The sequence below is a fragment of the Oncorhynchus masou genome, chromosome 18 (genome assembly GCF_036934945.1).
Source record: "Oncorhynchus masou masou isolate Uvic2021 chromosome 18, UVic_Omas_1.1, whole genome shotgun sequence".
In the NCBI taxonomy this organism is placed as follows: domain Eukaryota; kingdom Metazoa; phylum Chordata; class Actinopteri; order Salmoniformes; family Salmonidae; genus Oncorhynchus; species Oncorhynchus masou.
The window spans coordinates 51,462,108-51,490,093 of NC_088229.1; the positions used below are offsets into that span (position 1 = coordinate 51,462,108).

Below are 27,986 nucleotides of genomic sequence, written 5' to 3' on the forward strand. Positions count from 1 at the left end.
TAGACTTGAAATCACTGGCCAGTTAAATAATGGAACACTAGTCACTTTAATGTTTATATATTTTGCATTACTCATCTCATATTTGTATATACTGTATTCTATCCTATTCTACTGTATCTTAGTCAATGTTGCTCGTCCAAATATTTATTTAGTCTTAATTCCATTCCTTTACTTTAGATTGTGTATATTGTTAGATATTACTGCATTGTTGGAGATAGAAACAAGCATTTCGCTACACCCACAATAACATCTGCTAAACATGTATGTGGCATATACATTTGATTTGATTTGAAGTGGTCTAATTAGCCCCTACACCCACTAATTTTCACTCCCTCTGCTTTGGGACATTTGCATATGTCGGAGGAGCGTGTGAATGTGCAAATGGAAGGACAAGGGGAAGGGGGTGACATGGAATTCAGCCTTTCCATAAACAACCTCAACCCCCTCCCCTAGGCACTTAATCTTAAAGGGGAAGTTCAGTGTTTTCCAACTTAATGTTAGATGGTTTTTCACCCTGAAAGTATTGTATGAGCCATGAGAATCGTATTCATGGTTCGGTTTTCTCTGAACAGCCATTAAAGTCTTCAGCTAACCCTAGCCGATGCTAGCGACAAATCTATGAAAGTGATGGGGGCATTCAGTACTTGTATAAACATGGCCAAAAGAACTCTAATCAACTCATTATTTGGTTTGACGTTACCTGATTTAACCTTTTTCGCACAGTTCCGCATGTCATGTCCCCATCAATTTCAGATTTTTTTGGCGAGTGGTGGCTAAAGTTAGCAGGACTTTAACGGCTGTTTAAGCTCATCCACCTACTCCGATCTCAGTACATAGGGGGTAGGGGCTGTTAAAGGGCAGGGCCTGGAAAGACATGTTTTGCTACTATCTTGCAATCTGTATATGAGTGGAAGCAGTCTGTAGGATCCCAGGTTTGGTGAACTAGGGACAGGGGTCTCAGGTCACAGAAAGCACAGGATCTGAGCGATGTTTCTGGATCTCCGCCTGCCCTGAGGCGTCCAGGTTCCCGGGCAACGAGGGGTAGCGGAGGCTGCCACTTAGTCTGGACGTTTCCATGAGAGACAGTGACCTCTTGACCATCGGCTGGGAGGAGAGTGGCACAGTCGGCTCCATCTCCGGGGTGACGGACATGGTGTCGTCGGACTCTACAGTCAGATGGATACCGCTGGAGAGCGACTCCTGGGATTTCAGGGGTAACTTGAGGTCAGGCTGGGCAGAGCTCTACAACAAAACAATCAAGGATGAGTATTCAGTCACAGGTTGGAGGTTTAACTGCAGTAACACAACTTCTGTGAATTTTTCAGGTGCTTTGACAGATTTTGTTTTTGTGTTCACCATCAGAATTCCTACCTGCGTGGATGCTTGGTTGTCTATCTGTATGGGTGGGATCTGGTACATGGTGTGCAACACTGGCGCTCCCGTCCCATATAGGCCAGGTGAGTCTATGGCTGACACAGTGCTGTAAGCGGGCGGTACCGGCGTTATCTGCCTTTGGAGCAGCTGCAGGATGACGTTGATATCGGCAGTCATTTGAATCTCCAGTCTGGTATTGGAGGGATAAAGAGGGCAGAAAGAGGGAAGGAAAAGGAGGATTACTAAGTAGCCATGTATTCACTGTTGCCATTAAAGACCTTCCAGATAACTACCTTCCAAGATAACTGGATTGTCTCTCTTGTCAAAGTTAGTCTAACTCCATAAGCTCCAGTTTGTTAATGTGGGGAGTGGGGGTACAGGAACTGCTTTTGTTTGAATTGGAGATTGTCCCTTTGAAGGTAAAGTATAAATGAAAACATTTTACTGAGTTACAGTTCATAAATCAATCAGATTTCGTATGACTGAGAATACAGATATGCATCTGTTGGTCACATACCTTAAAAAACAAAAAGTAAGGGTGTGGATCAGCGAACAAGTCAGTGTCTGGTATGACCACCATTTGTCTCCTATAGCGCTACATCTCCTTTACATAAAGTTGGCCTGTGGAATGTTGTCCCACTCCTCTTCAATGGCTCTGCAAAGTTGCAAGATATTGGCAGGAACTGGAACACGCTGTTGTACACATTGAACCAGAACATCCCAAACGTGCTCAATGGGTGACATGTCTGGTGCGTATACAGGGACATTTTCAGGCTCCAGGAATTGTATACAGCTGCTTGAAACGTCGGCTGTGCATTATCATGCTGAAACATGAGGTGATGGTGGCGGATAAATGGCACAACAATGGGCCTCAGGATCTCGTCACGGTATCTCTGTGCATTCAAATTGCGATTAAAATGCAATTTTGTTCATTGACTGTAGCTTATGCCTGCCCATACCATAACCCCACCTCCACCATGTGTCACTGTTCACAACAGCAAATCGCTCACCCACACAAGGCCATTCATCTGTGACATCTGCCCGGTACAGGTGAAACTGGGATTCATTCATGAAGAGTATACTCCTCCAGCGTGACAGTGGCCATCCAAGGTGAGCATTTGCCCACTGAAGTCGGTTACGATGCCAAACTGCAGTCAGGTCAAGACCCTGGTGAGGACGACCACGCAAATTAGCTTCCCTGAGACAGTTTCTTCAGTTGTGCAAAACCCACAGTTTCATCAGCTAGGTGAAGAAGCAGGATGTGGAGGACCTGGGCTGGCGTGGTCACACATGGTCTGCGGTTGTGAGACCGGTTGGACATACTGCCAAATTCTCTAAAAGACATTGGAGCTGGCTTACGGTAGAGAAATTAACATTCAATTCTCTGGCAACAGCTCTGGTGGACATTCCTGCAGTCAGAATTCCAATTGCATGCTCCCTCAACTTGAGACATGTGTGGCATTGTGTTATGGCTTTTATTGTGCCCAGCACAAGGAGCAACTGTGTAATGATCATGCTGTTTAACCAGTTTCTTGATATGCCACACCTGTCAGCTGGCTGGATTATCTTGGCAAAAGAGAAATTCTCACTAACAGGGATGTAAACAAATTAGTGCACAAAATGTGAGCTAAATAAAAAAAAATTGTGCATATGGAACATTTCTGGAATCTTTTATTTCGGCTCAGGAAACATTTTATTTCAGATGGTATCAGCCAGCGGCGCACCCTAGGTAAGTTGAAAATAAGCTAAAACGTGCAGGCTCAACTGTTTGTCTGGCTCAACTGTTGAAAATAGTTTTGTAATAGTAAGCGTATTGTTCCTCGCACCTGTTGAGCTGTGACTGTAGTAGTTCCAGTCGGGACTCCAGCTCACTGGGCCTCTCCTCTGTGAACGGGGGTGGGTGGTATGAGGTCCGAACCGAAGAAGAGCGCCACTGCCTGTTGGAGTACTGGACCGACTGCCTCTCTGGCCAGTATTGAACATACCCAGACATGTTCGGTGAGAGGTTAGAGGTGGCTGGAAACATTTACAGAGTGAAAATAACAGAACATTGTTGTCGATCTACTGATGTCTTTTTGATTCTTTTGGGATTTTGAATCAGTAACCCTCCGGTCCAGTAATGCTACATAACATACAATTGAAATGGAGGTACCATACTGCTCATACTGTACCTGGTTGAGCCCTGTCCATGGGGGCCCCTCTGCCCACTGTGGCGCCACTAGGGGGCATCAGCTGCACCACTGCGGGGGAGTATTCCAGCCAATCGTCGTCCGGAGGGTACAGCTCCACCTTGCCCCCTTGGGTTAGGGGCTTGTTTAGGTCCTCGCTGGACTGGGAGCAAGGCGACTCACAGCTGCAGCCCTCCTCCCAGTGGGGCTGTGGGACCGAATGGCGTTGGCGGTAGGGGTACGGGTCATCCTGGTCCATGCCGTCTGTCCAAATGTGAATGTAAAAAAATGTCCATACAGCTAGCTCGCTTGATACATACAGACCCTGATTCAACTAATCAACTTAACTTACCAGGACCGTTGCGACAGTCCAGGGAGTGTCCCCTGTGTCGTGGCTTACTACGACTGTATCCACAATCATCACCAGAATCATCAGCCAACAGTAATGGTGGGACCTGGTCAGCCTGACATACAGAAATAGTAAGACACAAACTGAACACATCCCAATACACTGATACAGTGCCAACAATCCCATTTCATTGGACACAGTGAACCAAAAGGATCTTGTTCACCAATACCATAAATATCCCAAATAAAAATGTGTCAATTTTCTCAGTTTAGCCACGTGTGTGTGTGTGTGTGTGTGTGTTTTTCTTCTTACGTCTCTTAGGTCAAAGGTGAACTCCAAGTTTGCCCAAAAGTTGTCGGCAAAGCCTGGATAAATGTCTAGAACTTCGAGCAGGTCATCCCTCTGAATCCGGTGCAGGTCACAGTAAGTGATGGCGCGCACGTCAGAGTTGGACTTGCCTGGCTCTGCATACATGTGTATAGGCTCCCCAAAGATGTCATTCTTCCCTACAGGATAGAGGAAGGGAGACAGTGAGAGTAAATGAAGGGGGATGGCATCACTTATCTCATCACAGATGGCTGTTATTTTAAAGAATTCCGAACTATAGGATGTAGTTACTGTATATAATTCACATCTGTTTAAGAGGAAACTATTTAGCTGTGGCCTGGCTGGTCTAGTGGCAATGCCGCAGCCTCCAGCACACGTCTACGGTGTCGGCATAGGTTCGAGTCTGGCCTACGGCCCTTTGACAACTTCACTATTCTTCCCCCACTGTCATTCTATATCTGTTCAATAAAATCAGAAAATACCTTAAATATAATATTTAGCCTCTTTCTGCTGTTAACCATAGACATGAGAAGGAGCATGATCTTTAGAAACTACATTTACATTTCTAAAATAGTTTGAAAGACATCAATGACTAACATATAGCTAAAGTCAATGCAGCAGATCTGACACGTATTTATTTAACTAGGCAAGTAGGTTAAGAACAAATTATTATCTACAATGACGGACTACCAAAAGGCAAAAGGCTTCTTGCGGGGATGTGGGGCTGGAATAAAAAAAAAAATATATATATATAGGACAAAACACACATCACTACGAGAACACAACACTACATAAAGAGAGACCTAAGACAACATAGCATGGCAGAAACACAAAAACACAGCATGGTAGCAGCACACAACATGGTACAAACATTATTGGGCACAGACAACAGCACAAAGGGCAAGAAGGTAGAGACAACGATATCACGCCAAGCAGCCACAAGTGTCAGTAAGAGTGTCCACGATTGAGTCTGTGAATGAAGAGATTGCGATGAAACTGTCCAGTTTGAGTGTTTTGTTGCAGCTTGTTCAAGTCGCCAGCTGCAGCGAACTGAACAATAGATTTCATAGCCTTCCTTACCCAGTATGGCCACCACGACATCATCATGAGTGACCTGGATGGTACCGCGAGTGATGAAGAAGAGAGAGTTGAGGATGTCTCCAGAGTGGATGAGTGTATCCCCTGGTGGGGCATGCACAGTCTTGAAGCACATTGCCAGAGCCCGCAGACAGGCCTTGCTGCCCCCCCGGAAAGCCTTGCAGTTTTGCAGCAGACTGCGGTTCAGGTGCAGACATATATCAGCCTGCAAGCACTCTGGAAAACCCTTCAGCACCTTGGGAGGAAGATGGAAAGTCAACATAAATGTCAAAATCAGTCATTTTGCAATAGGGCATTCTCACTATAAACTGAGTTTTCAGCACTGCAGTTTATTACGCTGGATGCCTTGGGGATTTGAATAGATTTGTTGACCAGAAGATAGTCTACAGGTATAATGCTTTATAACATGTTATAAGCACATAGCCTTTATAATTTCTTAAGGCTTATAATATGTTATTTCTCAATGTACTACACCTTAACTGGCTGAAAATGGCTGGTGTTTAGTCAGGATCATGATGGCAGGATTATAAGACATACGGAGGTCATACATGCTCATGATAAGTCTTACAATGCATTATAACTGCATCATAATGCATTATACCTGCAGGTTTTACGTAGAGTGTTACCGAAGAAAGTGTTTCTTACGAGTTTGGTGGCCGGTTTTCTACTCACTGCATTCATGTCAATGCCATTGGTGTAGGACCAGGCGTGCTGGAAGTACTCCTCCAGGCGGTTGCGAAGCCCGCTGGGGATCTGGTGGAAGCGGATAAACTCCTTGACCCGCAGCATCTGGGTGTGGTAGCGCGTCGTCCCTGAGTATAGGCGCTGGATGATGGCCGACACATTTCCAAAGATGCTGGCGTACATGAGAGCTGGAGGATGAGGAGGAGTCAATGGGGCTTAAAAAGGCTTATGACAACAATTGCACGTTGATAATGCAGTATAAGTGACATAATACAATATCTAGCAGTTGTTGACATAAGTATTTATGAAATGTGCTACTTTTGAATGCAGTGTGTATGGATTGTGAATGTTCTTCTGAGTAAATTGAACATTTAGGAACTTACAGCCAATAACCATAACACAGATGGAGAAGAGCTTCTCTGAGTTGGTGTTGGGGGAGACGTTTCCAAAGCCCACACTGGTCAAGCTGCTGAAGGTAAAGTAGAGTGCAGTGATGTAATAGTCCTTAGCGGATGGACCCGAGCCAGGTTCACTTGCGTTGTACGCCTTGCCCAGCTGCTCAGCCAGGTTGTCCAGCCAACCCGTCTCAGTGTAGGGCCTCTCCACGTAGCCAACAGCGTACCAGATACAGGCCAGCCAATGGGCGATGAGCACAAAGGTGCACATGAGCAGGAAGAGGACAGCGGCCCCGTACTCCGAGTAGCGGTCGAGCTTCCGCGCCACACGAACCAGCCGAAGCAGCCGCGCTGTTTTCAGCAGGCCAATCAAGGTGGCCATCTTTAGTAGGTGGCCATTTATTGAGAATAGTAGCGAGAAGATGGGAAAATAGATGCAGAATGAATTGATGGGAAATGGATACAGGTTACTAGCAAATTTGGTTTTCAATAAGTAACACAGGAAATGTTCATGCTTGTTGTCCCTAGTGGGATCTGAAACCTGCTCTCCCACGGGAGAAACCAGCATCTTGACCATTAGATCAAAAGGGAATTCTTTCTTGGACTGATGGCAACTGAATTTTTTAAAATTGCAGAGATAATTACCTCATCACGAGACCATGTGACCAACTCATGTCCGCTAAATAAGCTTGAACCTTTATATTGTCTTATAAGGGTTATAATATTTTATGCCTATCTGGTTTGTATTTATTCATTGAGAGATTAGCCCACTTTTGATCTCTTATTAAAGGCCTAAAATGCTTCAAGTAAAGGGGTTAATATTCATCCCAACTTGCATTATTCTCACCTCGTCAGACCCTGAGCGGAAGATAAGCAGGTCGAAGGGTAGGGCAGCAACCAGGTCGATGGCAAACCACCCCTTGAGGTAATGCACAGCGATCTTCCACGGCTGGGTCACCACCTCGTCGTTGGGGTTGACGAACGTTGTGCGAAAGTTGATCCCGATATCCACGATGAACAGCACATCCACCATGAGGTCCACCATGTTTAGTGGATTGCAGGTATAGCCACAACGCCGCCGCAGCGAGTCCCCACGCTCATCCAATAGGAAGGCGGCCGAGTAGGGGGTGAAGAGGGCTGTGTAGAGGACTAAAGGAGGATGACCCAGTCCCACGCCGCTTTGACGGGGCTGTAGTGCAGCATGGTCCATGCGTGGGTGACCGGGGCCTCGATTTTGTACTCCGGCAGGACATCAGCACCCAGAGACAGAACCTAACAGAGATCCAAATTATATTTGAGAGTTTCATTAGCAGAGAGTGGGGCCAGAGGCATTCAGCAAGTGCTCGCACACCAATTACTAATCAATACTTATTACTTTGTTAATTCGATTTGAATTAGTGCAACCTGCTGTAGCCTATTGATTGATTGTGTATATGTCCATGTATTGCTTTTCTCAGTAAACAGATACGGTGCCTTGAGAAAGTATTCACACCCCGTTACCTTTGCCACGTTTTGTGTTACATCCTGAATTTAAAATTGATTAAATTTCCCCCAAAAATTTGGTCACTGTCCTACATGCAATACCCCATAATGTCAAAGTGGAATTTTTACAAATTAAAAACTGAAATGTTTTTAGTCAATAAGTATTCAACCCCTTTGTCATGGCAAGCCTAAGTAAGTTCAGGAGTAAAACTTTGCTGAAGTCACATAAGTTGCATGGACTCACTTTATGTGCAATAAGTGCTTAACATGATTTGTTTAATGACTACCCCATCTCTGTACCCCCATAAACTAGGTCTCTCGGCCGAGCAGTGAATTTCAACCACAAAGACCAGGGCAGTTTTCCAATATCTTGCAAAGAGGGGTACCTATTGGTAAATAGGTTTTTAAAAAGGCAGACATTGAATATCCCCTTTGAGCATGATGAAGATTATTTACACTTTGGATGGTGTATCCAGTCACTACAAAGATGCAGTTGCCAATGTTCCCAGTCACTAACTCAGTTGCTGAAGAAGATAAAGCTCAGGGATTTCACTGAGGCCAATGGTGAATTTAAAACCGTTAGAGGTTAATGGCTGTGATATGAGAAAACTGAGGATGGATTAACAACATTGCAGTTACTCCACAATATTAACCTAATTGGAAGAATGAAAAGAAGGAAGCCTGTACAGAATAGAAATATTCAAACACATGCATCCTGTTTGCAACAAGGCACTAAAGTAACATGCTGACCAGATCGCCATCTGTTGATTTTTTTTCCACCCACACCAGACGCGATCGGGACACACAGGTTGAAATATCAAAACAAACTCTGAACCAACTATATTAATTTGGGAACAGGTTGAAAAGTATTAAACATTTATGACAATAGCTAGCTAGCTTTCTGTTGCTAGTTAATTTGTCCTCTACTCCGACAATTAATCCACAGATGAAAGGGTAACGTTAAACTGGGTTAGTTTCTAGTAATCTTCTACAGGCTTGTTCTTTGGACTTTATATGGTGGTTGGCAACCAACTAAGGTTGGAGTGTGGACCTCAGTTCAGCTTCCAATCACCCACCTGGGTATATGATCCTAAAAACTAATGAGATGGGAGAGGCAGGACTTGCAGCGCGTCACAAATAGAACCAAGTTCTATTTTAGCGCCTGGCTATACAGTGGGGGTGCAATGACTGAATAACATGTATGTGTAAATGTATTTTGCAGCACATGAGACTTGAGATGTGTGGTCAGCATGTAATACTGCCAAAGAAAATTGCTACGCAATTAACTTTGTCCTGAATACAAAGTGTTATGTTTGAGGGCAAACCAATACAACACATTACTGAGTATCACTCTCCATATTTTGAAGCATAATGGTGGCTGCATCATGTTATGGGTATGCTTGTATTGTTAAGGATTTGAGTTTTGAGGATAAAAAGAAACAGAATGGTGCTCGGCACAGAAAAAACCTAGACAACCTGGTTCAGTCTGCTTTCCATCAGTAGGACAATAACCTAAAACACAGGGCCAAATCTACACAAGTTGCTTACCAAGAAGACCGTGAATGTTCCTGAGTGGCCAGGTTACAGTTTGGACTTAAATCTACTTCAAATCTATGGCAAGACCTGAAAATGGTTCTCTAGCAATGATCAACAACCAATTTGACAGAGCTTGAATATTTTTTTAAATAATAAATAGCCAAATGTTGCCCAATCCAAGTGTGGAAATCTCTTAGAGACTTACCCAGAAAGACACAGCTGTAAGTCAAGTGGTGTAAATACTTTCTAAAGGGACATGTTACATAGAGGGTGAGATTGAAATAGGCTCATTTATACTCACATTGATGTACATTTCTGTCTATTGTATTCACTATTCAAAAACATAAAAAATATATATTCAAGCACTTCCTCCACCATGTACTACATAACAAACACACACAAAAACAACAGTTCTTAAAGGACGTTTTTTTTTTTTTTTTTTTTTTTTACTTGTTACTTAAAATGTTTAATCTTACCTTGAACGTAGTAATTTGCGTAAGAATAACAAATCTGTGGTTCGGATTCGTAAATATCTTCTCTAATTGTTTCCCCATTTTATCCTATTGTGTTTTTGGTTAGCCATGGCTAAAGTTAGTTGAAGTTGGTGGTTTAAACCAACACTGGATTACAGTTTCTCCTAGCCCACTTTCAGGTTCAAAATAAATGTAAATATATATATTTTAAAAATATATTGTCCTTTAAAGTTCTAATGCAGCTGTTTTTTATCTCAATATCAAATTATTTCTGGGTAACAATTAAGTACCTTACTGTGATTGTTTTTCAATTAAAATGGTCAAAAAGAAACAATAACTTCTTAGCAAAGAGCAATTTCTCAAGCAAGAATTTTGCTAGGACTGTCAGTGGTCTGAGTGGGGAGGGGAAAACTAGTTTTTATTTGCAGAGTTTTGGAACTCTTTCTTTTTGGTCTATTAACTAATTTACCGCCTTAACAAAGCCATCCAGACCAGTTCTTATGGACAAAGTAGTCAACTATTGTCTATCACAAACCCAGCATAGCAATAGTGTCGCTGATGAACTCCAGATCACATAGAAAAGACAACAGATAGCTAGCTGTAAGGTATTTTCTCCCTTTCACATTTATAGTTGGAGAGGAATTAAGGGATCTTGCTGTCTGATAACCTTGTCTGTGATTATGTTCATAATCAATCAGGCGTGAGATCGGGGGAACACCTGTGTTTACAAACTGACTCTAGTCCTCAAATACTGTCCCATCTGGTGGACGTCTGTGAACTGACTAATTTGCATAAACTGTTGTTCAAAGCAGCATGTGGTCCTGCCTCTCATGAGTGCCGCACCCCAACAAACACACAATACTGATTAGTGATGTTCGGGTTGACTCATAACTCACTGTCCCAACGGTTTAACTGCGGGCCCAGCCTGGACTCAGACCAGACATAGTAACATAGTAAACGTAAATCGGTACTCAAATTAGTATGACTTGATACGTTTGGTATGGTTACATAAGACAGATGGTTACTTACTTACAAATGTACATTTCTATATCATAACACTAGATATGTTGACAATCAAAGTTAACCTTTCTGGCGCAGGTGTTCCGCAAGCGACCCACCTCAAAAGCATCCGGTGAAATATATAATAAACATTCATAAAAAATACAAGTGTTATACATCGGCTTAATGAATAACTTCTTGTTAATCCAGCCGCTTTGTCAGATTTCAAAAAGGCTTTACGGCGAATGCAAACCATGCGATTATCTGTGGACAGCGCCCCGCTTACAAAAGCATACACACATTTTACAACCAAGTAAAGGAATTACAAAAGTCAGAAATAGCGATAAAATTAATCACTTACCTTTGAAGATCTTCATATGGTTACAGTCACAAGAGTCCCAGCTACACAATAAATGTTTGTTTTGTTCAATAAAGTCCCTCTTTATATACCAAACACTCGGTTTTGTTGGCACATTTTGTTCAGTAATGGCTCCAAGTCGGTCAAAACATGCAGACAAATACATCCTAATAGTACCGGTAAAGTTCATCGAAACATGTCAAACGATGCTTCTAATTAACCTCTTTGAACTCTAGGGGCAGTATTTCATTTTTGGATAAAAAACTTTCCCGTTTTAAACAAGATATTTTGTCACGAAAAGATGCTTGACTATGCATATAATTGACAGCTTTGGAAAGAAAACACTCTGACGTTTCCAAAACTGCAAAGATATTATCTGTGAGTGCCACAGAACTGATGCTACAGGCAAAACCAGGATGAAACTTCAAACAGGAAATGAGCAAAATTTTTGAAGCTCTGTTTTCCAATGTCTCCTTATATGGCTGTGAATGCACAAGGAGAGAGCCCACAATTTCTGCCGTTTCTCCAAGGTGTCTGCAGCATTGTGACGTATTTGTAGGCATATCATTGGAAGATTGACCATAAGAGACCACATTTACCAGGTGTCCGCCCGGTGTCCTGCGTCGAAATTGGTGCGTAAACCTCAGCTGCAAGTATTTTTCCATTTAATTCAGAGAAGAAAGCAGACTTCCACGAACTACATATCAATGCTGAAATATGTGAAACACACCTTGAGGATTGATTCTAAACAACGTTTGCCATGTTTCAATCGATATTATGGAGTTAATTTGGAATAAAGTTCGGCGTTTTGGTGACTGAATTTTCGTTTTTTTTTGGTAGCCAAAAGTGATGTACAAAACGGAGCATTTTTCTCCTACACAAAGAATATTTCAGGAAAAACTGAACATTTGCTATCTAACTGAGAGTCTCCTCATTGAAAACATCCGAAGTTCTTCAAAGGTAAATGATTTTATTTGAATGCTTTTCTGGTTTTTGTGAAAATGTTGCCCGCTAAATGCTACGCTAAATGCTACGCTAAATGCTACACTAGCTATCAATACTCTTACACAAATGCTTGTTTTGCTATGGTTGAAAAGCATATTTTGAAAATCTGAGATGACAGAGTTGTTAAGAAAAGGCTAAGCTTGAGAGCTAGCATATTTATTTAATTTCATTTGCGATTTTCATAAATAGTTAACGTTACGTTATGCTAATGAGCTTGAGGCTATAACTGGATACAGGTTTTTTTCGTAGCCAAACGTGAACAAAACGGAGCGATTTGTCCTACACAAATAATATTTTTTGAAAAACTGAACATTTGCTATCTAACTGAGAGTCTCATCATTGAAAACATCTGAAGTTCTTCAAAGGTAAATGATTTTATTTGAATGCTTTTCTTGTTTTTGTGAAAATGTTGCTGGCTGAATGCTAGGCTTATAGCTATGCTAGCTGTCAATACTCTTACACAAATGCTTGTTTAGCTATGGTTGAAAAGCATATTTTGAAAATCTGAGATGACAGTGTTGTTAACAAAAGTCTAAGCTTGAGAGCAAATATATTTATTTCATTTCATTTACGATTTTCATGAATAGTTAACGTTGCGTTATGCTAATGAGCTTGAGGCTATAAATAGGATCCCGGATCCGATATTGCTCGTCGCATGAAGTTAATCCTCAGGTTGTCAATTGTCTAAATAATCAATAATATTTCACCCGGACAATAACGTATTCAATAGAAAGGAAAAACAACGAAGGGCGCACAATCGGTCACGTGCACAAACCAGCTCTGCATTCTTCCTCAGTCCACTGACAAAAATCTTCATTCTTCTTCATTTTTCAGAAAACAAGCCTGAAATAATGTCTAAAGACTGTTGACATCTAGTGGAAGCCGTAGGAACTGCAATCTGGGTCCTAAACCATTAGATACTGTATAGGCATTCAATTGAAAATACCCACATCAAAATAATCCCACTTCCTGGATGGATTTTCCTCAGGTTTTCGCCTGCCATGTCAGTTCTGTTATACTGTTATAGTGCTTTCTAACCAAATCTATGCATATCCTAGCTTCTGGGATTGAATAACAGGCAGTTTACTTTGGGCACGCTTCTCATCCAGATGCCGAAATACTGCCCCCAAGCCATAAGAAGTTAAGAAACTGTTAGTTTCAACCTTTGATTCAGTGTCATTTTGATTATGCCTACTCTGCTTGGTATAGTGGGCTATCAAAAAAGCCCACGATACCAAGAATTCAGGTCATGCAAAAATAATGTTCAGGTATATACTGAATGTCCCTCCCTTGGACCCATATAGGGGTACAGGAGTTACAGGAGGTGGGCTTGTTGCCTTTAGAGTCTAGAGTGGACCTTTAAACTTAATCATATGTTTGATATCTTAAATGATAGTGTCCCAGGTTATATGAAAAAACACATTGATATGGTCTATAACCAACACAGTTACAATACCAGAGCTAGTGTTATGTCTTGTAAAATCCCAAGAGTAAACAGTACTGCATGGAGCACGTTTTTCAGTACAGGCATTTGTCTATGGAATAGCATCCCCCAGGAGATCAAGCAAGTAGAAATAGCTTTAAAAAAGCAGGCAAAGGTTTTAATTGGGACAAGATTGTCTAAGTAAGAGAAACAACTCCACTGCCCCTTGTGCCCCCTACTGCTGGTCAGGTGTATTTATTTGAATGATAGGTATATGAAATTAATAGATTGTTTTAATGTGAAATGGATATGCCTACCTCCTCATGCCTTTTTGCATAGACTCTTTATTTCTTTTTCTACTGTGTTATTGATTTGTTTATTGTTTACTCCATGTGTAACTCTGTGTTGTTGTCTGTTCACACTGCTATGCTTTATCTTGGCCAGGTCGCAGTTGTAAATGAGAACTTGTTCTCAACTAGCCTACCTGGTTAAATAAAGGTGAAATAAAAAATAAATACAAATATGGTTGATTTAAGGTTAGGGAAACGTGCAGTGAATAATGTATTTATGGTTGTTTGTAAAATGGTCTTGCCTTTTAATCATTATGTTGTTGTTTTTACCATTGAGCACCACTTTGGAAACCAGCGTTTTAATTAATGCAGTCAAGTGATATCCTCTGGGTCCACATTGTACATTTTGTTGGAAATGTCTGTTATCCAAAATAAATTCAATTCGACGTCTAGAAACCCAAAGGTTGACTTTGAATCTCATCACGGAGAACTTTAGCATTTTAGTCAATTAGCAACTTTAACTACTTACTACTTTTTTAGTTACTTTGTCACTACTTAGCATGTTAGCTAACCCTAACTCTTTTAGCTAACCCAAGCCTTAACCCTTTAATCTAATTGATAAACTTAACCTTAACCCTAACTCCAACCCAGCTAATGTTAGCCAGCTAGCTAACATTAGCCACCTAGCTAGAATTCATAACTTATCATACATTTAGCAAATTAGAAGTCATTGTATGTTTTGCAAACTCATAACATATAATATGAATTGTAATTTGTAACATATCATAAGAAATGGGTGATGGACATCCACAAATGAATACATACCCTACTAAATGGAGTGTCCCGGATTTACATACAGAATAATACAAAATACTCAAACCAGTTTGGCGGGCCGGTGGGTTTAGGGTCATGAAATATTACTGTGTGGATGAAGAGAGTGCTGGGTGGGATGAATAAAGAGAAAACAATACATTCAAAAATTTCAGAATATGTATAATTGTTGTGCAATTTATTATATCCATCATTTTGGTTTTTCTTTCGTTATTTTTAGGCTATCTAGCATTACTGCATAAGCTTTAGGGCCTAACTTTACATGTGCCAAATAGCCTACATGCCAATCGCTAAACGCTTTTAGGAACCGTCAGAAAAAGTTAACCTTGATCCAATGAAGCAAAAAGGACAATGTTTGAGTTTAATTCAGTAAGGGAAAAGCTGTGAAATGGAGAGTTGAAAATAAAGAAAAGGGAGGGCCAGAAAAGTAAGGTTTGGGAAAGATTTGGCGTAATGGAAATAGAGGATGATAGCAATGCCTATGTTACAGTATGTGTGATTGTGAGGCGCTATACACATTCGACTGTCACAAGATGGGGACTTCAAATAGGCCTAAAGCACGCCACGGTAACTTTAGCCTACTGGGTTAAATGGAAACTGAAATCTGGACACTGACTGCATGTCTATAACCTATCCTTAATATTAACTCCTGCAGAATTAACTATTTCTTGCAGTAAAATGATACACCAAATGTAAAAAATTTGACTCGGGAACAAGAGTGGAGAAATCTTCAGAGAATAAGAATGCGCAGTTAGCACCTCTAAAGATGTATATATTTTTATCAGCATCATAAAAGCTAATAGTATTTTAACCACATAATATTTCAGTTGGGCCGAGATGCATATTTGATTAGAAACATGTCATTTTCACAGCTTACTGTTTCATATTATTTTGTTGTTATTTATTGCATTTTCTCCCTGGTCCCTAAATGTCTTTGCTCCATGAAAGAAGCAGAGATGACGTAAAGTTTTTTTCTGATGTTAACTAAATTGAAGCATTCATTCTATCATTTATGACATTATTCTGGTAGGCAAGGGTTTATTAGTCTCCTACACTCTACAACTTAGGGCTTCAACAAATGTTCTTCTAAGATCTAAGATCATCAACGTTCTTGTCACTGAAAATAGCCCCAAAAATGTTCTTCCAAGAACACCATAGGAGGTGGGATTCATTGAGGAACTGCCTTAGTTGGTGGGGGTTCTTGCAGGACCCTAACTGCCCAACTGAACTTTTGGAATTTAAATTGAAAGGACAGCAGGTGCAGACACTTAACTGAAACATTTTAATATCTCAATTGAAGTGAATGCACCGGCTGTCCTTTCAAATTCAAATCCAAAAAGTTTCAGTTGGGCAGTCCTGTAAGAACCCCCACCAACTAAGGCGCAACACAATTCAACAGATGTATTTGACATGCAGGAATGCCCACCAGAGCTGTTGCCAGAGAATTGAATGTTGTTTTAGAGAATTTGGCAGTACGTCCAACCGGCCTCACATCTGCAGACCATGTTCAAACACGCCAGCCCATGACCTCCACATCCGAAATCTTCACCTGCAAGATCATCTGAGACCAGCCACCTGGATAGCTGATGAAACTGAGGAGTATTTCTGTCTGTAATAAAGCCTGTTTGTGAGGGAAAACTCATTCTGATAGGCCCACCCACTGCGGAGCTAGGCCCAGTCTATGTCCTCCCAGGCACACCCATGGCTGCGTCCCTGCACAGTCATGTGTATGTATTTCAAGGCCTACCTTCAAACTCAGTGCCTCTTTGATTGACATTTTGGGAAAATCAAAAGAAATCAGCCAAGACCTCAACAAAAAAATTGTGGACCTCAACAAGTCTGGTTCATCTTTGGGAGCTATTTCCAAACACCTGAAGGTAGCACATTCCTCTGTACAAACAATAGCACGGAAGTATAAACACCATGGGACCACGCAGCCGTCATACCATTCAGGAAGGAGACGCATTCTGTCTCCTAGAGATTTATGTACTTTGGTGCGAAAAATGCAAATCAATCCCAGAACAACAGCAAAGGACCTTGTGAAGATGCTGGAGGAAACAGGTACCAAAGTATCTATATCCACAGTAAAACGAGTCCTATAAACGACATAACCCGAAAGGCCGCTCAGCAAGGAAGAAGCCACTGCTCCAAAACCACCATAAAAAGGCCAGACTACGGTTTGCATCTGCACATGGGGACAAGGATCATACTTTTTAGAGAAATGTTCTCTGGTCTGATGAAACAAAAATATAACTGTTTGGCCATAATGACCATTATTATGTTTGTGGAGGAAAGGGGGAGGCTTGCAAGCCGAAGAACACCATCCCAACCGTGAAGCACGGGGGTGGCAGCATCATGTTGTGAGGGTGCTTTGCTGCAGGAGGGACTGGTGCACTTCACAAAATAGATGGCATCATGAGGTAGGAGAATACTTCCAAAGTTGTGGCAGAATGGATTAAGGACAGGTATAAAGTCAAGGTATTGGAGTGGCCATCACAAGCCCTGACCTCAATCCTACAGAAAATGTGTGGGCAGAAATGAAAAAGTGTGTTCGAGCAAGGAGGCATACAAACCTGACTCAGTTACACCAGTTCTGTCAGGAGGAATGGGCCAAAATTCCCCCCAACTTACTGTGGGAAGCTTGTGGAAGTCTACCTGAAACTTTTGACCCAAGTTAAACAATTTAAAGGCAATGCTACCAAATACAAATTGAGTGCATGTAAACTTCTGACCCAGTGGGAATGTGATGAAATAAATAAAAGATGAAAAATAAACAATTCTCTATTATTATTCTGACATTTCACATTCTTAAAATAAAGGGGTTATCCTAAGACAGGGAATTTTTATTAGGTTTAAATGTCAGGAATTGTGAAAAACTGAGTTTCAATGTATTTGGCTAAGGTGTATGTAATCTTCAGGATTCAACTGTATTTATGTTTATTATATAAGCAGAAACATATCTAAATTAGGCCCAAAAATATTCTGTACCTTGTACCAAAAGAATCTGATGTCACTGACTGTAGCCTACACCACAATTTCTATAAGCCAGCAGCATACCATCCTGCATCCTACTGCTGGTTTGCTTTTGAAGATAAGCAGGGTTGGTCCTGGATGTGAGACCAAATGCTGCTGGAAGTGGTGGTGGCCAGTAGGAGGCACCCTTTCCACTGGTCAACAAAAAATAATAATATATAAATATCCCATTCCCCCAGGGCTGTGAAGTTGGGGAAGTTGCCCTATGTAGGGTGCCGTCTTTGTCTCTTTTTTGGGGGATGTTAAACAGGTGTCTTGACTCTCTGTGGTCACTAAAGAACCCATGACACTTACCACAAGAGTAGGGGTGTTAACCCCGGTTTCCTGGCAAAATTCCCAATCTGGCCCTCTAACCATCCCGGGTACCTAATCATCCCCAGCTTACAATTAGCTCTTTCATCCCCCCTCCACTCCCCTGCAACTATTCCCCAGGTTGTTGCAGTAAATGAGAATGTGTTCTTCGTCAACTTATCTGGTAAAATAAAATGTAAAAAATATTTGCGGGTTGGTGTAAGCCTCAGATTTTCACTTTATCACATATAGTCAGGCTTGCGGCAGCAGTGTGCATTCATGGATGCCAAGGGGAGACAGGCTTCCCCAAATATTTCACCAATAAAAATGATGAAATAATTAATTTTGTCTGTGTGGCTGAATCTCACAGGAGAAATCATCAGAGCGCCCCTGTCTGTGTAGGCCATGTATCTGATGTGGTCTGGAACAAAAGATAATGACATGTTTCCGCCGTAGCGGAAGCATTTGGCCTCCCTTTATATAAAAAAATCTAATAATTAGACAATCAGAGTTGAGCTGTGCTCAACTGTGGGTCATCCTGGAGCAGTAAAACAACGGTTTGGATTTGGCTTCACACCAATCAAATCACATCTTTGAGCAAATGTCATCATTGTCAGAAAAACGTGTCCATTTCTGATCTGCTTGTGTTGATGTTCTGCGTCTCTAGGCTAGCTTGCTGAAATGGTCCCTTTCCTAAGCCTTGGATGGAGTTGGAGATGGGGATTTGGACTTGTGGTTTTGACTTCTCTGTACATAACAATGATTATGATGCCGATTCTGATCCAACCATAAATTCATATATTGTGCGAATGGCCTGAGACAAAGTTTAATATGTAGCTGTCATGACGTTGAACTGGGGGATAGGTTTATGACAGTCATAAATAGTTCTTCCCCCATTTTTCCTCTCTCTACCCTACTGAGGTTACATTTAAAAAAAACTTGGTTAACATAGAGATTCTGGGAACATCAGTAGGTGGGGGGAAATTAACTATATTCTGGTAATCCGAACAATTGAACATATGCGGTGGTACTTAATGAATATGATGTCAGTTCGGTTGTCATCTGAGACATTCTCATCAATGATAAGATGACATAAACTCTACAGTGGAAAGTCTACACATCAGAGTTATTGGATTCACATGGAATTGTTGTTCAATTTAAATGTTTGAATATGAAATTATTTGTGACGGGATGAAATGTGTCTTTGCTTCTAAAATGTGAGATGTGGGTTTTCATAAGTTAGGGCTGCTCACTCAGTGGCCCTCCCACGTGAAGAGACAGAGGTTGTAAACTATGAAACACACACCTTTCTCCCTTCATATATAAAGCCTTGACGACAACATATGTCCTATGTCAGAATGGTTCAGATAATAACTATAGAACGAAGCAAACATCCGCCTGAGCGTTGGTTGCGAATGGTATGAACTTTGAACTCTTATTCACTACAGAAGTGATATCTCCTAGCCATTGTGTTAGCAACCACAGCTGCAAATGCAGGTTAGGAAGGAACAGACAGAGTACCCCGTCTACCACACAACAACGTTACTGCAACGTATCCAATTGACCACCAGAGACATTCTGGTGGTCAACCCGGCCTTCATCTACCACCAACCTACTGAAGCTCAGAGTAAATATTTATTGCATTTTCCTTTTCCAAATGGGCGGTAATTTAGAATCCATAAGATACTGTATTTATGATAGCACAGCTTTTTCCCTTTGTTCCTCAGTCTCCCACCTTTCACTCAACCCAGCCCCTTTTCCTTTGTGTAACAAGCTGTCATATCTGTTCCGCCCGCTAGGGACGCTTTCCTTTATGGCGTAATTTGTAATCAAGTTATGATTAATTGTGTGTATGTGTGATTCTGTGTGATTAGTTAGGTATTTAGTAAATATATAATTAAACCCAATTTTGTATTGCTGATTCAACTTGTTAGCCAGGGTTCGTGCATATAAAAGGATTTACAACTACAGATGAGACTGAATTAAGGTGACGATTGATATGGACGGCTATTGATGTAAATTACTAGGTCTTTAAGAGTTTATTCAAAAGATAACAGCTCCATAAATATTATTTTGTGGTGCCCGACTCTCTAGTTGATTACATTTAAATGATTAGCTCAATCAGGTGATATTAATTACGGAGAAATTATTTTATAGAATAGCATGTCATATCACTTAATCCGGCATAGCCAAAGACACGACATAGCCTAGGAGGCTCATGTTAACTAGCTAGCCAACTTAGCTGGTTCATTGTTGCCCATATGAGGAAGTTAGCCTACCTAGGTAAAATGCTTGCGAGCCTATGAAAACAAAAACAAAGTGTACAAAGCCATAGACTGTTTTGCTAACATGAGAGGAGGACGGCATTGGTGTTCAAGTAGTAGTCCCCAATTTATAACAAAACGTTTTTGGTATCTTTAAGTTTGTTTTCAGAGTATTAAACTAAGCATTGTTGATTTGATGATGTTTTAAATGTTGAAGTTGAAATAGTCCTGGAATAGCGGAGGCAGTACTCCAATTGTCTTTGTGCTGACTTGTGATACCTGTGGTTTAAAATCAGTAGTTGTTTAGTAAACTGTCAAACATTAACTTGCTTGAACATGCTACAGGTTATATAACTGTTTGTTACATGCAATATTTGCTTTGTTGTTGCCCTCTGGATGTTGCTCTCCGGTTTTGTGATGAAACAAACTTATGTATAGTTGAATTTATTCCACCACTGTGTGATTTGTCTTTTTATGATCACAGCCTTATTGTGTATCACAGTGGAGTATGAATGAATAGGTTATAGAGCAAACAACGCAAATATCACAACAAAAGTTGCAATATGGCTTTTTTTACTGGCTTTGCTTCCCCAGCGATTTTAATTCGCAATTGTGGGCAGTTGCAGGTGAAAAAGCAGCTGACCCCACGCACCACTAATACTGACTCCATTTGAATAAAAATAGAATGTAAGCGAGAGAAAGAGAAAGGAAGAAAGAGGGACACAGTAAGAGAAACCAAAAGGTGGAAAAGGGGCAAAGAAACCAGAGACAAAGGAAGCCTTCATAAATTATTTATAAGGTCTACATGCTTCAGATATCATTAATAAGCATAAAAAGAGTGGGAAAAGGTTTTTGGCCCATATGGAAAAGCACCAGATGTAATAACATTTTAGGCTACATCACCTTCTACTATGACCTTGTTTATGCATGATTTGTGAAGCATCTACACTGAACAAAAATATAAAATGCAACATGCTAAGTTTTGGTCCCATGTATCATGAGCTGGAATAAAAGATCCCAGAAATGTTCAATACACACAAAAACCTTATTTCTCTCAAATCTTTACATCCGTGTTAGTCAGCATTTATACTTTGCCAAGTTAATCCATCCATCTGACAGGTGTGGCATATCAAGAAGCTGATTAAACAGCATGATTAATACACATGTGCACCTTGTGCTGGGGACAATAAAGGCCACTAAAATGTGCAGTTGTCACACAACCCAATGCCACAGATGTCTCAAGTTGAGGGAGCGTGCAATCGGTATGCTGACTGTAGGACGGTTCACCAGAGCTGTTGCCAGAGAATTTAATGTTAATTTCTCTACCATAAGCCACCTCCAACGTCATTTTAGAGAATTTGCCAGTATGTCCAACAGGTCTCACAACCTCAGACCACAAGTAAGGCGTTGTGTGGGCGTGCCGTATGATGATGTCAATGTTTTGAACATCGTATCCCATGGTGGCGGTGGGGTTATGGTATGAGCATGCATAAGCTACGCACAACGAACACAATTGCATTTTATGGATGGACATTTGAATGCAGAGAGAGACCCTGACAAAACACTGAGGCCCATTGTCGTGCCATTCATCTGCCCCATCACCTCATGTTTCAGCATGAAAATGCGTGGCACCATGTCGCAAGGATCTGTACACAATTCCTGGAAGCTGAAAATGTCCCAGTTCTTCTATGGCCTTCTTCCTCACCAGAAGGTCACCCATTGAGCATGTTTGGGATGCTCTGTATTGACGTGTATGACAGCGTGTTTCCATTTCCCACCAATATCCAGCAACTTCGCACAACCATTGATAAAGAGTAAGACAACATTCCACAGGACACAATCAACAGCCTGATCAACTCTATGCGAATCCATGAGGCAAATGGTGGTCATACTAGAAACTGACTGGTTTTCTGATCCACGCCCCTACCTTGTTTTTTAAGGTATCTGTGACCAACAGATGCATGTCTTGATTCCTAGTCATGTGAAAATCGATAGATTAGGGCCTATTTCATTTATTTCAATTGACTGATTCCGTTATATGAACTGTAACTCCGTGAAATCTTTTCAATTGTTGTATATTGCTTTTATATTTTTGTTCAATATACAGTACCAGTCAAAAGTTGACACACCTACTCATTCCAGGGTTTTTATTTATTTAGACTATTTCCTACATTGTAGAATAATAGTGAAGACATCAAATCTATGAAATAACACATATGGAATCATGTAGTAACCAAAAAAGTGTTAAACAAATCAAAATGAACAGGTGTGCCTTGTTAAAAGTTAACTTGTGGAATTTCTTTCCTTAATGCGTTTGAGCCAATCAGTTGTGTTGTGACAAGGTAGGGTTGGTATACAGAACATAGCCCTATTTGATAAAAGACCAAGTCCATAGTATGACAAGTACAGCTCAAATAAACAAAGGGAAACTACAGTCCTTCCTTACTTTAATACATGAAGGTCAGTCAATACGGAACATATTAAGAACTTTGAAAGTTTATTTGAGTGCAGTCGCAAAAACCATCAAGCGCTATGATGAAACTGGCTATCATGAGGACGCCACAGGAAAGGAAGACCCAGAGTTACCTCTGCTGCAGAGGATAAGTTCATTAGAGTTACCAGCCTCATAAACTGCAGCCCAAATAAATGCTTCACATAGTTCAAGTAACAGACATCTCAACATCAACTGTTCAGAGGAGACTACACTGAACCACCACTAAAGTACACCAATAATAAGAAGATATTTGCTTGGGCCAAGAATCACAAGCAATGGACATTAGACTAGTGGAAATCTGTCCTTTGGTCTGATGAGTCCAAATTTGAGATTTTTGGTTCCAACCACCGTGTCTTTGTGAGATGCAGAGTAGGTGAACGGAGGATCTCTTCATGTGGTTCCCACCGTGAAGCATGGAGGAGGAGTTGTGATGGTGCTTTGCTGGTGACATTGTCTGTGATTTATTTAGATTTTATGGCACACTTAACCAGCATGGCTACCAAAGCATTCTGCAGCAATATTCCTTCCCATCTGGTTTGCGCTTAATGGGACTATCATTTGTTTTTTAACAGGACAATGACCCAAAACACACCTCCAGGCTGTGTAAGGGCTATTTGACCAAGAAAGAGATTGATGGAATGCTGCATCAGATGACCTGGCCTCCACAATCACCCAACCCAACTGATATGATTTGGACCACAGAGTGAAGGAAAAGCAGCCAACAAGTGCACAGCATATGTGGGAACTCCTTCAAGACTGTTGGAAAAGCATTCCTCATGAAGCTGGTTGAGAGAATGCCAAGAGTGTGCAAAGCTGTCATCAAGGTTACTTTAAAGAATATAAAACATATTGATTTAACAATTTTTGGGTTACTACATGATCCAATGTGTGTTATTTCATAGTTAAGTCTTCACTATTATTCCACAATGTAGAAAATAGTAAAAATAAATAAAAACCCTGGAATGAGTAGGTGTCTCCAAACTTTTGACTGGTACTGTATATAGGGCACATTAAGACAATGAATGCTCTATGAAGCCTTGAAGTTAATGTCCATTTCAATTGGATTCAATTAAATGTGCTAAGCACCTTTTGACAGAAAGGTCAACGGTCATGGCCATGGGTCCCATACATGCATTATAGACTGCACAGTACAGAACTACACCCTGTTGTCCTTCACTGATATCAAACACACATTATACCATGGCACTGGACCAGGATACTGTCCCTGGGGCTCCAGCAGGCATAGATTGGACAGTGGCAGCCAGCCATTCTCCACACCCAGGAGACATAACATCTATTCAACCCCCGTAGTGATTTTTCCACTAGCGGGTCAACCACATTGCCTCCCACGTGCCCTAATACTGATACCAGGCATCAATGATTTCCCTGTAGGGTGCCAAGTCAGTATGAGTCACGGGTTAGAGGACAAATCTCAATACACCAACAAAGCACCGCATTGAATATATAAATTCAGTGAGCGATCGGAGACAGCTCTATGCAAGTTGTGTAACTTTGATTAGAAATGTGTGTTTGGAGAGGTGGAGACCTTCCCCTGTTTTGCCTTTCTATGCTAATTTATGGCATTTCTACACTAGTTTCTACATTTCTACACTATTCCCCTGTCCCTATAGTGGAAATGATGCCTACTATTGACATGATGAAATGTGATATGACTAACTAGACGAATTGACTGCTATGTGTGACATCATATGGAATTAAGATGTTCATGGTGACAATAATTCTAAGTCCTTACGCTGTCTCACAATACCAAACTTTGATAAGCCAACTCAAATATTGCTAACTGAGATATACAAACACAGCGAGACTGAATCCTGAGGAATACTTAAATATAATATGCTTAAATATAATATACATATACACTACCGTTCAAAAGTCTGGGGTCACAACTTCCTTGTTTTTTAAAGGAAAAAATGTGTTTTTGCCCATTAAAATAACATCAAATTGATCAGAAATACAGTGTATACATTGTTAATGTTATAAATTACTATTGTAGCTGGAAACGGCAGATTGTTTATGGAATATCTACATAGGCGTACAGAGTAACTCTGTTAGTTTTATTGCTTCTTTAATCAGAACAGTTTTCAGCTTTGCTAACATAATTGCAAAAGGGTTTTCTAATGGTCAATTAGCCTTTTAAAATTATAAACTTGGATGAGCTAACACAACCTGCCATTGGAACACAGGAGCGATGGTTGATGATAATGGGCCTCTAGATATTCCATTAAAAATCAGCCGTTTCCAGCTACAATAGTTGTTTACAACAGTAACAAAGTCTACACTCTATTTCTGATCAATTTGATGTTATTTTAATGGACAAAAAATTTGCTTTTTTTTCAAAAACAAGGACATTTCTAAGTGACCCCAAACTTTTGAACGGTAGTGTACAAGCCCTTAACCAACAATGCAGTTTTAAGAAAATGGGGGTAGAAGCTGTTTAGAAGCCTCTTGGACCTAGACTTGGCGCTCCGGTACCGCTTGCCATGCTGTAGCAGTCTATGATTAGGGTGGCTGGAGTCTTTGACAATTTTTAGGGCCTTCCTCTGACACCACCTGGAATAGAGGTCCTGGATGGCAGGAAGCTTGGCCCCGGTGATGTACTGAGCCGTACGCACTACCCTCTGTAGTGCCTTGCGGTTAGAGGCCGAGCGAGCAGTTGTCATGCCATACCAGGCATACCAGGTTTTCTTCTATTGGATTTTGTCTGTGCTTAGCTCTATTCCATGTATTTTTAGCCCAAAAAACTCTCTAGTCCTTGCCGATTACAAACATACCCATAACATGATGCAGCCCCCACCATGCTTGAAAATTTGAAGAGTGGTACTCAGTGATGTGTTTCGTTGGATTTGCCACAAACATAACATTTCATATTCAGGACATGAAGTTATTTTTTTTGTTGCAGTTTTACTATAGTGCCTTATGGCAAACAGGATGCATGTTTTGGAGTATTCGCTATAGGCTTCCTTCTTTTTATTCTGTCATTTAGGTTAGTATTTAGGTCATGTTGTTGATCCATCCTCAGTTCTCTCCTATCACAGCCATTAATAAACTAACTGTTTTAAAGTCACCATTGCCCTCATGGTGAAATCCCTGAGCAGTTTCCTTCCTCTATGGCAGCTGAGTTAGGAAGGACACATGTAAAGTGTAATTATTAACTTCAAAATGCTCAAAGGGCTATTCAATGTCTTTTTTTTTTACCCATCTACCAATAGGTGCCCTTCTTTGCGAGGCATTGGAAAATCTCCCTTGTCGTTGTGGTTGAATCTGTGTTTGAAATTCACTGCTCAACTGAGGGACTTTATAGATAATTGCATGTGTGGGGTACAGAGAGGAAGAAGTCATTCAAAAATCATGTGAAACACTACTTGCACACAGAGAGTCCAGGCAACTTATTATGTGACTTGTTAAGCAAATGTTTCCTCCTGAACTTATTTAGGCTTGCCATATAACAAAGGGGATGACTACTTACTGAATCAAGACATTTCAGCTTGACATTTTTTTAATGGACATAATTCCACTTTGACATGATTGGGTATTGTGTGTAGGCCAGTGACACAAAATCTACATTTAATCAATTTGAATTCAGGCTGTAACACAAAATGTGGAAAAGGGTTGTGAATACACTGTATACATTTTTATACTATTCTTATGTATACACACACACCACCCTACCTGTGTGACCTTGTCTGTGACGTTCTGTGTGCGCTCCTTCACCTTAGCTGGAGCAAGGAGCTCCACCCTGGAGGCCGGGGGGGACAGCATGTCAGGTTTGAAGGGAGGGGGGGCCCGGTTGGCTGTTCCCCAAGTCTTCATTAGGTCCGAGTCGGACGTGGAGTTCAGCTGGCAAAGCTGGAGGTCTGATGGAGCTCCAATGTTCCCACCAGACAGGTAATTCGGGGCCAATGACAGGAGACAAAGAAAAACAGGCACCCATGTTTAGTTAAAGAGACAATGACATGAGACCCAATGTGGTTATGTATGCATTTGCTTATTAATATTATGATGAAGAACCAAAATGTGATTTCTTATCTTGACCCAGAACCAAGTTTGTCACAAGAGACTAGAATTTGCAAATATGCTATAAAAGAGTGACTATTGTTGCAAAATTCAACCTTTCAGTTCCCCTTCTCTTTTCAAAAATCCCCACAAGTTTGGAGTGTTGTGATGCTTATTAAAATCCATATGATTACCTAAATTAAGGTGCATATCTCCCCTCCCCTAATTTGTGGCTGCTAAATGAGGTAATGGGGGGTGTTGCCCCATCACACCATTTTCTTGTTGATGTAGATGCATACCAGAATACACATAAACATCCCTATTTTCACGGCCTCCGGTCGGAATCATTCAAGGCACGTTGTAGAATGTCAGGGAAATAGCCTTTTCAGAGGCACATTGTCTGTAGCGCCATGCGCAGCGCTACAACACTCCTTTGAATTAATTCCGACGTCCATTTTAGTAGGGGGAGGAAATGTTTGACTATATTTGACTTGATTTCAGGACTAGAATTCATGTACATTACTATAACAAACATTAGAAAAATGGCTTTTAAAAAGGAAACTTTATTATTATGTTATGAGCAAAAGACCTGGGTTCAAATATGTGTGTATTTGAATATCTGGTATTTCAAATAATTTCTGTGTACACAGCCCAAAACAAATACTTTTATTTGATTATTTGAATGGTTATTTGTCAAAACCAACTAGTATGTTCAAATACTTATTTCAAATACTATTTTGAAATACCTGAGTTAAATGCATGGGAGTGTATTTGAGTTACTTGTCTTGTCAAATACAATATATCTGAATACATACTTCAAAATGTATGTGAAAGTAATTGAGATTTTTGAAATAGTATTTGAACACAGGTCTGTTGAGCAAGCACAACATTGATTTTGAATGTATTTTAACACTGACAGAGGGAATGTCTGAAATGGCACCCTACTCGCTACGTATGCTACTTTTGCCCCCCAAAAAACATTATACAAATAAAACAAGTGTACTACATAGGGAATAGGTTGCAATTTCAAATGCAGACGGACTTACTGGTGGTGACATGCACTTCCCCACCCTGGGCTCCCCAATCCGCCCTCATGTC

General features: G+C 40.8%; 1 protein-coding gene across 1 annotated transcript; it reads right to left on the reverse strand.

Annotated features, from left to right (window-relative positions):
* Nucleotides 1-123: 123 nt before the first annotated feature.
* kcnh6b (potassium voltage-gated channel, subfamily H (eag-related), member 6b) lies at nucleotides 124-27,983 on the reverse strand. The gene is given in 13 exon segments (XM_064921864.1): nucleotides 124-1,242; nucleotides 1,372-1,564; nucleotides 3,201-3,390; nucleotides 3,546-3,806; nucleotides 3,895-4,006; nucleotides 4,204-4,397; nucleotides 5,299-5,551; nucleotides 5,989-6,188; nucleotides 6,384-6,777; nucleotides 7,243-7,550; nucleotides 7,553-7,667; nucleotides 26,565-26,749; nucleotides 27,935-27,983. Coding segments are annotated over 13 exon segments (2,739 nt in total). The 3' UTR covers nucleotides 124-957.
* Nucleotides 27,984-27,986: the final 3 nt, after the last annotated feature.